The following is a 15,848-nucleotide window of genomic DNA, read 5'->3' as shown; positions in this document are numbered from 1 at the left end:
CATGTGTATAAGTGAAATACACCACAAAAAGTAGATAAATAAAGGAAATACCCTCACCGTTGTCATGATTAACTGAAATTGATTATTTTTAATCATTTTTGCAGTATATCAACATTGCGTGTATGTGCTGTCTGAATGCTTTAGTGGGCTACTTACATAAAAACATTAAACTTAAAATGGATATGACAAAGCCAAAACAGTTCTAGTGCTGGATAAATCACCTGTCCTGTATGTGTAAAAATTGTTCATTCAGAATTTTGACAGCAAACAATCAACTGAGTACTTATTTAGTCTTTGGCAGTGGTACAGGGATCCTTCAAAAGCCGTCACCTTGTAGATCGAATATATTCTAGCACAATTTACATAAATTTCTTGTATAGAATATATTATCTGTTGCAGCCTAAAGATGTAAATTTGTACTTGTATATAGACAACTTTCTGCTTTTTTCTACAGAATGTCATAGAACATTTTAGACATGGTTTTGTTCCTAAACTGGTCAACAATGTGCTTAATATTTGCTTTTGCTTTCTGCATCAATTTATCTTCATTGACATAAATTTTCAATGAATGAATAGTTAATACTATTATTCAGACATCAGAGGTTGAAAAAAGGGAACAAGTTATAATACAGGGCAAGTAATAGATATGTGTCGAGAGAAAACATACAAGAAACATACAAGAAACAGAAAAAAAGGAAATATTCATATGACTGAAATTGATTCCATCAGAACGCAAACAATTTCCATTTTATTCAATATATCTATATCTACTGGAAAGTGAGTTAAGCAAACAACGAACCCATATACAAACTTAGAACAGTACTCATCGACCTGGAATAGGTCCTGTTTATTATCGGAAGTGTGTCCAAAATCAACACAAACATTTTTCTGTTTAACTCACCAATCTTGTGTGACACTACCTTATTGCATACTTGTTAACATCATTTGTATACAATTGTCATGAAGAGCAACTAAAACTGGATGTCTAAAATCAAACAAACAATGAGCTGGCGTATCCCTAGACATTGTATTATGTTTAGTAAATAACAGCTCACACGTCAGGCTTATAATCCATTATTTTGCGATATTCTACGGCAAGTTACAGATTGCAAAGACAAAGACAGTTGTTTACATTAATACAATAGTGACGACAGACACAGTTTTCCATATATTGTGATCGATAAAGATCAACACAATTGTTCTAGGCTCCCATACAAATCTGTTTGTGGTTTGGAACAAATAGTACTTCTAACAAATACCGTCCAGTACTGCGTGGAAGGAAACATATCTTTCAAGAGAGAGTTCGGGTGTTGTCTCGTGCCTTATTTGTAGATAATGAATCAGCTATTGTTAATGACACCTTTTAACACTGGAGTGTCTCTGGTACAATCGTAATGAAATAGTTGTTTTACAGCGACGAAAGATCTAAGATGACACAAAGAACCAATGAGTTTGAAATAGAGACCATTCAAATTTTGCCCTCAGTGAACAAACTTTTGAACTCTAATCAATAACTTTTTTTTTGATTGTCGAAAAACGTCATACCTAAACACATGCTCTGCCTCTTTACAATTATTGAATTCTTGATAATCATAGAAATCGTCTAATCTGGATGAAAATCGCATTGATGAATGAGGGGATAAATTGAAATAGTGGTGTTAGGTCACGTTGCCATGGATCATCATATTTTTCTTACGTTCAGGCTTGGTACACAATTTACAAGCAAGTAACAACAAAATCATTCATCCATTGTTTATACTTTGGAACTGAATAGTTGTAATAACAACTGTACTTCATTAGAACCGCCCACTAGAAAAATAATTTTCAATTTTGAATTTTGATCTTGCCTGGTTGCAAACTTCTCGACCTCTTCCACACAGATTTCCCACAATTGGTCTGTTTGTCCAGGTTGAAGTGTACCTGTTAAGGTAGAAGTAGATGAAAACAACATAAATAGCTGACAGGTAAAGCATTTGTGTTGTCTTTAAATTATTTTAGAATAATTAAAAATATATATTAATATTTCCTCTGTTTGAAGATTTTAAATTAGTTTTCCAAAACAAGTTTTGAAAAGATATTCACTTCATCGAACTTGAATTAAAACAAAAGGCCACTTCACTGATGGTATCTTTTCCACACAAAAAACATATGTACAACACAAATTATTCAGCAAATACCTTAAATACCTAGGAGGCCGATATTTTGATAGTACATAGGTCTATTTTATTTAGCCTGTATCACTAATCTGTATTGGAAATCAATATTTTTGGCAAATACATATCACATTTGTGGCTTTTAACATGCTTTAAGGTCAAATTTCTGTGATTAAATTTGGCAGCAAGTACCAGGTAAATAAAACTAGCACTACATGCCACCCTGGTTAAATACTAGCCGCTTACTACCTGCTCGGCTAGGGAGAATTTCTCTTTAGCTCATTTGGTAGGGCATAAAGCTAGTTAGTCAGAGGTTCTGGGCTCAACACCCTAAAGCAGAGACAATGAAAAGATACTAGCCTCCGTTACATTGGTGCCCACTCAGTGACCAAGAAAATAATGGCAAAAACACTCAGTGTTAATTTCACAACATTTACTACTTTAACCCTTGGAAACTAAACACGACAAGAATGAGTTATTTCTTAAAGAGGGAGTCTCCCTGGTAAAATACTAGTCGCTATATCCTGACTCGGCTGAAGGGGAAATCCTTAGCTCATTTGGTAGGGTGCAAAACAAGTTAACCTTCGTTTCTGGGTGTAACCCTAAGCAGTTACAGTACGTATTAAATACTACGTCTCTACTCTTGGTTTTAATATAAAGATTTAATCTCAAAACAAACTACCTTCAATGAGAATCAAGGTAAACCAGTAATGCTTGAGTTTAAGTGTCATAAACCTAGCCCCATTATTTAATTAAAAGTTGTTTAACACATGTGATTCTGTCATGAAAGCTTTGGTAAAGGTCATTTACATAGCACTGTACACACTCATGAACAGCTGCTACAGACCAAAAGTCATTCATTCCAAAAACTTGATAGTTATCTCACCCAAGCATGCTACGGGCAACATATTATGACTTTAGGAGTATTGGTTATACAAAAGTCGTGGAAATGTTGCAAAAAATATTTGATCTTTGTGATATTGAAAGTGGGACAATGTCATTCCATTTAACAGAGAAGAGAACATTTTGTGGCAAACTATCATGACCCTAAACTTTTATTATCAATAATAAGAAGTTGCTGAAGGAAAAAGCATTTGGCGACTGCTATGGAGGCCACACCATGGCATAAAGCCGTTAGGTCTTTAGGAAAGCATATCATATTATCACAAATATCTGAGATGTATGAGACTGTATGAAAACAGGATTATGCTGACAATAAGTTTTAACATATCTGGCCCTTGTCACTATAAGATTAGTAGAAGGTCATTCAAACATCTCGCCATAGGCCTGTTGTTTAATCATATTTTGTTTTTTTAAAGGTTTACCTTTGTGACCTTGAACTTGGATAAGGTCATTAATTTGGATAAAATTGATAGATCTGCATTTCAGTATGCTACTAGTCAAATATCAGCACCCTCTGGCTTTTGGTATTCAGAAGAAGTTGATATTCAGACAAACATTTGACCCCTGTGATGTTAGATATGGGTAAAGTTAATTCATTAGAGCAAACTTGATTGCCCTTCACCCAGCATGCTACTGACCAAATATCATCACCCTAGATGTTTTAGTTATCAAAAATATGTTTAAAGGAAAACGTTGACACCGGACAGATGAACAACTGATGCCGCACCATACCATAAGCTCACGTCACTCTAAAGGCCATGTAAGCTATAAATGAATATGATTAAGTTCCTGGCTGCCAATGTTTTTGTTGAGTTTGGTGACAAAATTTCAAGCAGACATAAGGCATCCCTATTGTAACCAGCAATGTCCCGCATCTGGCTGACTTTACAAATTTGGGGCTTAATTCATAGGAGAAGCTATCAGTTATGGTAACAACAAACATTGCCAAGTCCTCAAATTTCACTTTCATATGCATGTACATCCATGTATTAGTTGACAAAAACTGTCGTCAGAATTGCCAACTTTGTTGGCTCCATCCATTGAAGTTACCAGCTAAATATTATTATATGATTCTGTTCTTTTCGGTTCTTTAGGAGAAGTTGTTTAAAGTGTTTGACATATTTGTCCCTGTAACCAAGTCGAGGTCATTTCCCTTATTAAACATTGTTGGATCTATCAAAAGAAGTTACCAGTCAAATATAAAGATTGTTAACATTTCAGTTCTTCAGAAGAAGTCATTTGAAAATTTTGACATATTTGACCCCTGTGACCTGCAAAGTAGGTCCAGGTTATATTCATTGGCAAACTTTATCAGGCTACATCCCAGAAAGCTACCAGTCAAATATTGTAATTCTATGATTTTAGATTATTCAGGAGAAGACGTTTAAAGTGTTTGACAAATTTGACCCCTGTGACCTTGAAAATAGGTAAATGTCATTTTTATTCTCCAACTTTGCCGGGCTATACTCCAGTAAGCCACCAGTCAAATATTACGATTCTATACCTTTCAGTTCCTCAGAAGAAGTTGTTTGAAGTGTTTGACCCCTGTGACCTTGAAAGAAAGTCAAGGCCATTTTTATTCCCAAACTTTGTCGGGCTACACCTCAGGAAGCCACCAGCCAAATATTATGATTCTATAACTTTCAGTTCTTGAGAAGATGTCGTTTGAAGTGTTTGACACATTCGACCCCTGTGACTTTGAAAGAATATCAAGGTAATTTCGTTCTCAAACTTTGTCGGGCTCAATCTCAACAAAGCTTTCAGTTAGATAGCATTGACTCTAGACCTGTCCATTCTCCAGAAGAAGTCGTTTAAAGGAAAATTTGACAGATGACGACAGACAGACAAAAGCTCATTTGCTCTTCGGGCAGGCGAGCTAATGAAGATACATTACTCTATATTGATGCCTATTAAAACACTTATAATCTAATGCTTCTTTTTAAATACTGAAATTGTTTATACAGAATGCATTACAAACCTGATGCGAAAGTTGGCAGAGCAACAGAATACAGCTCCTTTTTATCAACCAACTTGAGAATTTGGAATATACATGCTCTAGTGTTGTCAGCAAAGCCCTTAAACAATTCGGAATTTCCTGATATGGTCTTGTCAGCAACTGGTCCTATTACATGGAGTACATGTGAAGCATTCTTTATTTTCCCTGCACCAGTAAGAAAAACATCTGAAATCTTGCATTGGCTATTTCCCTTTCGCAGTGTGTCTATTTCCTTTTCGTACTGTTTACCAGCAGCTGCTTTACTGATTTCCTTTGCAATGTATCGTTCACTTTGAAATAGTTCATCCTCAATACTAACAAGTGCTGTAGCCTTTGTTTTAACATAGGTTCCCTTCATAATACACACACTTAGGTGTTCAGACAGCATGTATGTTCCACCAGTGGCATGATTTGATATCAAACTTGGATAGACTTTTGGATAGACTTGTGGTGAGACTGGAGGTCCTTGCGGAACACCAGCTTTATTTTGTGGGCTGCTAACTCTGGTAGTTCCATGTACAAATGAGGCTCCAACATTCAATTCTCTGGAACACAGAAGCAAATCGGAAAGCTTCTTTAGAATATCCTCGTTCCTGTCCACGAAGTGGATTTCTTTCAATGTGGAGTTCTTGTGCTTTTCACAATACAGTTTGACAGCTTCTCTTGCTGCAGCAGCCGGTACATCTGACGGACATTGTCCATATCCTGTTAAACAATGAGTGTATCAAAGGTGATTTAAGTGATAGCAAGCAAACTGCATGAAAGTCAAAATAAGTACATCAAATTGAAAGCACACAAGTGATCTCAAAGTGATCAAGTGCTAAAAAGTTGATATCCATAACTAAGTACCACGGGAAACCTTCATCTGAAATTTGAGAAAGATCGCTTTAAATATGTTTTTGTGAAAAAGCGCTAACAATCTTTAAATCCTAAATTCGATATGGCCACTAAACGGCCATCTTGATTTTCCAATCAGCCCTAAAAATAAAAAGCGCTAACAAACTGTATCTCTCAAATTTAAGATTGTCTAACGTTTGTCTAACTAGGGACAATAGGGAACCTTCATGTAAAATTTGAGAAAGATTCCTATAGTACATTCCGAGAAACGGCACTGACAAGAATTGACTAAGGACAGACCGAATGATGGATGGATGGACAGACAGACGGACGGACAGAGGGTATACCATTATGATAATACGACATGTGGAGTGCACGTGGGCTTGAACATAAGGCCCAGATGGGGCCTGTATTGCGCACCTGAATATTTAAGCAGTCATAGCAAAATATTCTTATTAAATATTATATTGCACTACAAATATTTCCCTCCCAAACTTTGTCGGCTCCAATTGTTAAAACTACCAGCCAAATATTAATATAAGATTCTATGCTTTTTGGTTCTTCTTCAGAAGTTGTTTGACATATGTTTCCCTGTGACCTTGTAAGTAGGTCAGTGTCCTTTTCCTTCTCAAACTCTGTTAGCTCTATTCTAAGAAGCTACCAGCTAAATCTTATGAACCCATTCCTTTTGGTTCTTCAGTACAAATCCTTTGAAATGCTGTTGACCTCTGTGACCTTTAAAGTAGGTTGAGTTCATTTTCATTTGCAAACTTTGGTGAGCTCTATCCCAGGAAGCTACCAGCCAAATATTATAATTTTATGCCTTTCGATTATTCAGAAGAAGTTGTTTGATGTTTTTGACATATTTGACCGCTGTGACCTTGAAAGTAGTTCAAAGTTATTTTCATTATCATACTTTTGGGTTCTATCCCAGGAGGCCACCATCCAATTATAAACATTCTATTCCTTTCAGTTCTTGAGAAGAAGTCGTTTCATGAGTTTGACACATTTGACACATGTGACCTTAAAAGCAGGTCAAGGTCATTTTCATTCTCAAACTTTGTCGGGCTCAATCTCAGAAAACCAACAGCCAAATATGAAGGTTCTATACCTTTAAGTTCTTGAGAAGAAGTCGTTTGATGTTTTTGACATATTTGACCGCTGTGACCTTGAAAGTAGGTCAAAGTTATTTTCATTATCATACTTTTGGGTTCTATCCCAGGAGGCCACCATCCAATTATAAACATTCTATTCCTTTCAGTTCTTGAGAAGAAGTCGTTTCATGAGTTTGACACATTTGACACATGTGACCTTAAAAGCAGGTCAAGGTCATTTTCATTCTCAAACTTTGTCGGGCTCAATCTCAGAAAACCAACAGCCAAATATGAAGGTTCTATACCTTTAAGTTCTTGAGAAGAAGTCGTTTGAAGGGTTTGACACATTTGACCCCTGTGACCTTGAAAGTAGGTCAAAGTCATTTTCATTATCAAACTTTTGGGTTCTATCACAGGAGGCCACCATCCAATTATAAACATTCTATTCCTTTCAGTTCTTGAGAAGAAGTCGTTTTATGAGTTTGACACATTTGACTCCTGTGACCTTGAAAGCAGGTCAAGGTCATTTTCACTCTCAAACTTTGTCGGGCTCAATCTCAGGAAGCCAACAGCCAAATATGAAGGTTCTATTCCTGTAAGTTCTTGAGAAGAAGTCGTTTACAGGGTTTGACACATTTGACTCCTCCTGTGACCTTGAAAGTAGGTCAAGGTCATTTTCATTATCAAACTTTTGGGTTCTATCCCAGGAGGCCACCATCCAATTATAAATATTCTATTCCTGTCAGTTCTTGAGAAGAAGTCGTTTCAAGAGTTTGACACATTTGACCCCTGTGACCTTGAAAGTAGGTCAAGGTTATTTTCATTATCAAACTTTTGGGTTCTATCCCAGGAGGCCACCATCCAATTATAAATATTCTATTCCTGTCAGTTCTTGAGAAGAAGTCGTTTCAAGAGTTTGACACATTTGACCCCTGTGACCTTGAAAGCAGGTCAAGGTCATTTTCATTCTCAAACTTTGTCGGGCTCAATCTCAGAAAACCAAGAGGCCAAATATGAAGGTTCTATACCTTTAAGTTCTTGAGAAGAAGTCGTTTGAAGGGTTTGACACATTTGACCCCTGTGACCTTGAAAGTAGGTCAAAGTCATTTTCATTATCAAACTTTTGGGTTCTATCACAGGATGCCACCATCCAATTATAAATATTCTATTCCTTTCAGTTCTTGAGAAGAAGACGTTTCAAGAGTTTGACACATTTGACCCCTGTGACCTTGAAAGCAGGTCAAGGTCATTTTCATTCTCAAACGTTGTCGGACTCACTCTCAGGAAGCCAACAGCCAAATATGAAGGTTCTATACATTTAAGTTCTTTAGAAGAAGTCGTTTGAAGGGTTTGACACAATTGACCCCTGTGACCTTGGTTAATCAGAAGAAGTCGTGCAAAGGTTTTTACAACTTTGACCCCTGTGACCTTGAATATGGGTCAAGGTCATTTCTTTCCGCAAACTTTTTTAAGGCTTCATCCTAGGAACCTATCAGCCAAATATCACGCTTCTGGGCCTTTTGATTAATCAGAAGTCGTTTAAAGGCTTTAACAAATTTGACCCCTGTGACCTTGAACATAGGTCAAGGTCATTTCTTTTCGTAAACGTTGTTGGGATTCATTCCAGCAACCAATTAGCCAAATATCATGACATTTGGCCTGTTGGTTATTGAGAAGAAGTCGTTTTAATGGAAAAATTGATGCCAGACGGACGCAGGACGACAGGCCTTGTGAGCTAAAAACCAACATATAATTGAAATGTTAACAACAGTTTTGGAAATTACTATCAACACTCACCAATAGCAGGAAGGGCAACAGATCTAGCTCCAATGTTATCCGCCTCCTCCAAAGCATTCATGACTGTCTTACAGAGATCATCCTGATACATTCTCCTATTTTCTCCATGCAATTTCTCTTTCTTGTACACACTCCACATTGGAGCAACTGCATGGATGATGTATTGATTGTGAAGGTGCCCAGCAGTAGAAAAACAAGAATCACCAGCATTTAGTTTACCTCTTTCAGCGAATATATTACTGCATGCTTCCTCAAATTTAGGACCTGCAGCTTGAGCAATCTGTTTTGGCAGACCATTAGAATAGCTTAAATTAGAGTTTGCTCCATAAACAATGGCATCCACGTCTAGATCCAAGAGGTCTGCTTGGTACACGAACATCCGTACTCCATTCTTTGTCTGCAACAGTTCAGGTGGTGACAAATTTCTTTTTCTTCCCTTTGAAGATGATTTTGTTAATGACTGTTCTGGTTGGATTCCACATCCTTTTCCATGATCTGGTTTTCCTGTCCGTCCAATGGCTTCCAACATCCTTTGCTCAGCCTGCTGAACAGCGTCATACTTCTCTCCAACAAGTCTGATTTGATTACTACTAGGGTTGTACTCACAAAACAGTTTCATCACATCCATGTCATTTTTCTCATGTTCAAAATGCTTTTTGAACTTTCCCCTCTCAGTTTTAGAGAGATTGTCAATTTCTCTTCTAGCATAAGAACTCAGCTGACTCTTTGCTTTCTTGAAGTATCCATGCAAATCAGTTATATTACATTCTGTACGATTTTTATTGAAAACAATTTTTGCTGCTGATTCAATTCCTGGATTAAAAAAGCAAATCTTGTGGAACTGTTCTGCTGAACAAGTCACAGTTTCTATGCTGCTGCCTTCATCTGTACGTTTCCTAGATTGAACAAATTTGTCATGCTCTCCTCTTTCCCTTCCATCATCAGACATGTGAAACTTTGGTGCATTATTATAATCTACATTTTCTCTTGACAGATTATCGAACCCTCCTGATTGGTACTCCTCGCTATGATGCATCTTTGCTTCCTTACTTCTAAGATTTCCTTTGTTGTTGATTAGGCTGGCATTTCCTATATCACTAGGCTGTCCCTCTTCATCACTATACCAAATGTTCTTACTTTCCCTCTCGTTGTACAATGTCTTCTTAATCGCTCCTTCCCTATAACCTTTTGGATCTCCCTGGATGCCTGTTGTGTGTGGTTTAGTTTCTATATCATCAGGCTTATTTCCATCAAAACTTTGAAGAGGGTGACCAACATGTTCTCTCCCATAAGGAGCACATTCTTGGTCCTGAAAGATTTCATTGCCTCTCACAGATTTGTTGTTCGATTCTGTAGTTTGCGTGACATTATCGTGGTTGATATTTGTATGAAAAACTGGACTGTGCCTACTTCCCCTATGACTTTCTCTATCCTGAGACTGGGTTTCATCATTTTTGTTTCTGTGGTGAAGAGAGGTGTTACCATCACTACCTTGTCTTTCGTGTCCCGTGGTGGTGTCGCTAAAAGAACCTCTAGCTCCTCCATGAAAGACATCTTTGGTGTGTATGTTCTGTCCATTCCCTCGGCTATCTGGTCCGTCACCTCCCCTTGTACCATCTTTGGACTCCACTACTCCGCTGTTAGAGATGTCTGGATTGGTGTGTCTGTTCTGTCCATTCCCTCGGCTATCTGGTCCCTCACCTCTCCTTGTACCACCTTGGGCAGCACCATCTCGATCTCCGTCTGTGTTGCTTCTCTGTTGGTTGCCCCGGCCAACATTTCCACCAGCTATGAGTTGGACTATAAATCCGTATGCACATTGAATCTCTGGTAAGCTGCCCTCCAGAAAACAGGTTCCGTTATTTTCACACCATGTAGCTCCAGATGCCCTAAACATTTTATCATATATATTTTTAGGCTCAATGTATTTCTTGATGGTCTCTACCATGGCTGTTTTCAATGTTGCTTTCAAATTTTGAACAGTCTGAAAAGATAGAAATGTATTAATATAAAGGATTGCATACTTTCTTTAATCAAATATATCTTATTTACACCTTTACAAATATATATGTCAAAATAGAGCAACAACAAGAGGCCCAATGGGCCTGCATCGCTCACCTTGTATTAATCTCACACTTGTAATCTTAAAAGTGGACTAAAATACAGCTACAGGCAGATTATCAGTGTGACCTTGAATGTCAAATAATGACATGAGGTTGAAAGTGGGTCAAGGTCATTCATTTGAACAAATTTGGTAGCCCTGATTGCTACAGGCCAAATATCAGTACCTTGGGCCTTTTGGTTATTGAGAGGAAGTTTTTTGAAGATTTTAAGACATTTGACACCTGTCACCTTAAAAGTTGGTCAAGGTCATTCATTTAAACAAACCTGGTAGCCCTTCATCCTACCATGCTTCTGGCCAAATATCATCACCCTCGGCCTATTGGTTATTCAGAAGAAGTTGTTGAAAGGTTTTAAACATATTTGACCCCTGTGACGTTGAAAATGGATGAAGGTCATTTATTTGAACAAACTTGGTAGCCCTTCATCCCAGCATGCTACTGGCCAAATATCATTACCTTAGGCCTCTTGGTTATTCAGAAGAAATTGTTTAAATGTTTTGAACATATTTGACCCCTGTGACCTTGAATATAGGTCAAGGTCATTTATTTGAACAAACCTGGTAGCTCTTCAACCAAGCATGTTACTGGACAAATCTCATCACCCTAGGCCTCTCGATTATTCAGAAGAAGTTGTTTAAAGGTTTTAAACATATTTGACCCCTGTGACCTTGAATATAAATCAAGGTCATTTATTTGAACAAACTTGGAAGCCCTTCATCCCAGCATGTTACTGGCCTAATATCATCACCCTAGGTCTCTCGGTTATTCAGAAGAAGTTGAGTAAAGATTTTTACATATTTGACCCCTGTGACCTTGAAAATTGACGAAGGTCATTTATTTGAACAAACTTGGTAGCCCTTCATCCAAGCATGCTTCTGACCAAATATCATATATACCCTAGGCCTTTTGGTTACTGAGAAGAAGTTGTTTAAAGTAAAAAGTTGACGCCGGACGGACGACAGACGACGGATGGACGACGGACGCCGCACCATGCCATAAGCTCACTTGGCCCTTCGGGCCAGGTGAGCTAAAAATAGAATAAAATCCCTTAGTCACTACGGTACAAGAAGGATTTTAAAGGTTTTACCTCTATTTCCCCTATTCGGCCCCGCCTCTCTGTCCCAAAGAGGGCCACACCTACAGTTTATACAAAATTGAGTCCCCTTGGCCCAAGGATGCTCCAGACTAAATTAGGATAAAATCCCTTAATCCCTACGGTAGAAGAAGGATTTTAAAGGTTTTACCTCTATTTCCCCTATTGGCCTTTCCAGACAAGTAGCGTTTTATAGGAAAAGTTGACAGACGACGGACGCTGCGGTATGGCATTAGCTCACAATGGTCCTTCGGACCAGGTGAGCTAAAAAATGTGTCAGGTGCTGCTTTCTGAGAATTATACATTACACCACTAATATCACTTGTTATACATATATATTACACCCGGTGTGGTATGGTAATATGAAGGCCATGGTGAAATGAACCGCGGTTCATATTACCATAATGGTAATATGAACCGCCCCATGGTGAAATGAAGGGTTCCAACGATTTCTATTCTGACAACTTTTTTCCATTCTTTTTCTTTAAGTTTACTACAATTTGATGTATTCTATCTGAAATGACAAAAATTAAGTCAGGGGTAAACAAAAATAGTGTGGGGCAGGGGCCCTTCACTTTACAATAATGGTGAAATGAAAGATTTTAGCATTTTTTTTTACTATTTGACTTTTTTAAACCAAATCTGGTTTAGATTACATCAGTTTGATGACCTGAATATGAAAATCACAGAAATTAAGTCTGGGGTAGAGAAAATCAGGGTGGGGCAGGGGCCCTTCATTTACCATAATGGTAAAATGAAGGGTTTAAGCATTTTTTTTTTCTATTTGACTTTTTTAAACCAAATCTGGTTTAGATTACATCAGTTTGATGACCTGAATATGAAAATCACAGAAATTAAGTCTGGGGTAGAGAAAATCAGGGTGGGGCAGGGGCCCTTCACTTTACCATAATGGTGAAATGAAGGATTTTAGCAATTTTGATTCATTTGACTTTTTTAAACCAAATCTGGTTTAGATTACATCTGTTTGATGACCTGAATATGAAAATCACAGAAATTAAGTCTGGGGTAGAGATCTTTAGGGTGGGACAGGGGCACTTCACTTTACCATAATGGTGAAATGAAGGGTTTAAGCAAAAAAAATAATTCTATTTGACTTTTTTAAACCAAATCTGGTTTAGATTACAACAGTTTGATGTCCAGAATATGAAAATAAAAAATAAATAAGTCTGGGGTAGAGAAAATCAGGATGGGGCAGGGGCGCTTCACTTTACCATAATGGTGAAATGAAGGGTTTAAGTAATTTTGATTCATTTGACTTTTTTAAACCAAATCTGGTTTAGATTACAACAGTTTGATGTCCTGAATATGAAAATCACAGAAATTAAGTCTGGGGTAGAGATATTTAGGGTGGGGCAGGGGCGCTTCACTTTACCATAATGGTGAAATGAAGGGTTTAAGAATTTATTTTACTATTTGACTTTTTTAAACCAAATCTGGTTTAGATTACATCAGTTTGATAACCTGAATATGAAAATCAAAGAAATCAAGTCTTGGGTAGAGAAAATCAGGGTGGGGCAGGGGCCCTTCACTTTACCATAATGGTGAAATGAAGGATTTAAGCAATTTTTTTTTCTATTTGACTTTTTTTAACCGAATCTGGTTTAGATTACATCAGTTTGATGACCTGAATATGAAAATATGGTAATATCATTTGTAACATATTACACCAGTAATATTGTGGTGAATTTTTGCGAGAGTTATCTCCCTTAGACCGCTTTATTTTTATAGATTTTGGTACCTGAGAGCATTTCCCAACTACATGTTGTGACGGTGTGCAATAGCACACAGCAAATTCACGACATTTGGTGTCGAAGTGCGTCCAAACTGGCGCTATTTTGACGTATTTTGTCAATTTGTTTTACATATCTTTTTACCTTGCTAGTCCCCTCTAGCTTACCACGCGCGCTTGCCTATGTGATCAGTGCACGAATTACAAGTGAGAGAATTTGGGATAGTTGTATCAGTTTATTGTTATTTATTTAATTATTTAGGGGTAATACAGAGTCGGGGATTCACTGCCATTTTATATTTAAATTAATTTAGTTAGTTTATTGCGGAGCTCCATTCGCCTGTATAGTGGGCCGCCCATATTGGTGGAATACGTATGACAGGCGAAACTTGAGTTTTCATTAGGTTAGGATTATAAGTTTTATATTGTAGGATAATTTTTATATGTATAGCTAGGCTTAGTTATTTTAGGAATTAGAAATTATTTTGTAAACTGTTAATTGTTTTATGTTTGTAGTTGTTTAAATTTTGTATGGAACAGATACACGTGCATGCTAATAGCAACGGTGATATACTGTCAGTGTCCATATTTTGTAATGGCTGCAATAAATTTACGCTCAGCTACAGAGGATGAGCTGTGCACGTTGGAGGGTTTAGGCTCTGCGATGGTGCAGAAAATCATGTGGATAAGAGATGAGGGCGACCTCACCCAACAAAAACTCCTGGATAGGCATTGAGAAGTGGCAGAAATGGCTCTGCAGTGGGATCATCACGGGCATAATGGTCACTGCTCCTGTAGAGGTGCAGTCACCATCCCTGTCGACCTCATCACAGGCGGATAGGCTCAAAAGACACCAGGACGCAGTGATGGACATGCAGCATCAATTTAAAGAGCCGCAGGTCCAGTTTAGGGACTTACCCGCGTAGTGGTAACATTGGAGACAGAGGCTCTTAAACAAGAGGCCCAGAGGGCCTGTATCGCTCACCTGAATATAACTAAAGTAATTGGTATGAAGTAAAGATATAGCACTCCATGGTAGTTGCTGTTAGTACATATGAAATTTCAGAAAGATCCATCCAGTACTTGAGATTTAGAGAACAAACTTCAAACAGAGCCCCACCCCTATGCCCCTACGGGGGTCATACCCATCAATTATACAAAATTGAGTCACCGTCCCCCAAGGATGCTCCACACTAAATAAGGATAAAATCCCTTAATCCCGATGGTCGAAGAAGGATTTTAAAGGTTTTACCTCTATTTTCCCTATTGGGCCCCACCTTTCTGCCTACAGCGAGGTCAGACACACCGTTTATACAAAATTGGTTCCCCTTCACCCAAGAATGCTTCAGACCAAATATGGACAAAATCCTTTCATTCCTACCGAAGAAGGATTTTGAAGATTTACGTCTATTTCCCCTATTGGGCCCCACCACTCAGGTCCCAGGGCGGCCACACCAACCATTTATACAAAATTGGTTCCCCTCCCCCAAGGATGCTCCACACCAAATATGGACCAAATCCTTTCATTCCTACAGAAGGAGAAGGATTTTAAAGAATAATTTGCTGTTTCCCCTATTGGGCCCCACGGCTCAGGCCCCTGGTGAGCCAGACCTATGGTTTATACAAAATTGGTTCCCTTTCACCCAAGGATGCTTCAGACCAAATATGGAACAAATCCTTCCATTCCTACAGAAGAAGAAGGATTTTAAAGAATTTGCTATATTTCCCCTATTGGGCCCCGCCCCTCAGCCCCCAGGGGGGCCAGACCCACCATTTATACAAACTTTGTTTCCCTTCCCCCAAGGATGCTTCTGACCAAATATGGACCAAATCCTTTCATTCGTACAGAAGAAGAAGGATTTTAAAGAATAATTTGCTATATTTCCCCTATTGGGCCCAGCCCCCAAGCCCCCAGGGGGGCCAGACCCTATATTTATACAAACTTTGTTCCCCTTCCCCCAAGGATGCTTTTGACCAAATATGGACCAAATCCTTTTCATTCCTACAGAAGAAGAAGGATTTTAAACAATAATTTGCTATATTTCCCCTATTTGGCCCCGCCCCTCAGGCCCCTGGGGGGCCAGACCCACCATTTATACAAA

General features: G+C 38.2%; 1 protein-coding gene across 1 annotated transcript in view; it reads right to left on the bottom strand.

The window, feature by feature from the left end:
* Positions 1 to 1,593: 1,593 nt before the first annotated feature.
* Positions 1,594 to 15,848, bottom strand: part of LOC110452051 — a 78,440-nt gene continuing 64,185 nt past the window's right edge. Inside the window, exons 19-21 of the mRNA XM_021500324.1 lie at positions 8,781 to 10,764; positions 5,035 to 5,757; positions 1,594 to 1,920 (exon numbers count right to left, since the gene is read on the bottom strand). Of these exons, the coding sequence (XP_021355999.1) occupies positions 1,754 to 1,920; positions 5,035 to 5,757; positions 8,781 to 10,764 (2,874 nt within the window). The 3' untranslated portion in view covers positions 1,594 to 1,753. The remainder of the gene's footprint in view (positions 1,921 to 5,034; positions 5,758 to 8,780; positions 10,765 to 15,848) is intronic.

The sequence above is a fragment of the Mizuhopecten yessoensis genome, unplaced genomic scaffold (genome assembly GCF_002113885.1).
Source record: "Mizuhopecten yessoensis strain PY_sf001 unplaced genomic scaffold, ASM211388v2 scaffold6363, whole genome shotgun sequence".
Lineage (NCBI taxonomy): Eukaryota > Metazoa > Mollusca > Bivalvia > Pectinida > Pectinidae > Mizuhopecten > Mizuhopecten yessoensis.
Note: the sequence above shows the minus strand (reverse complement) of the source record. Positions and strands in the feature narration are given on the sequence as shown.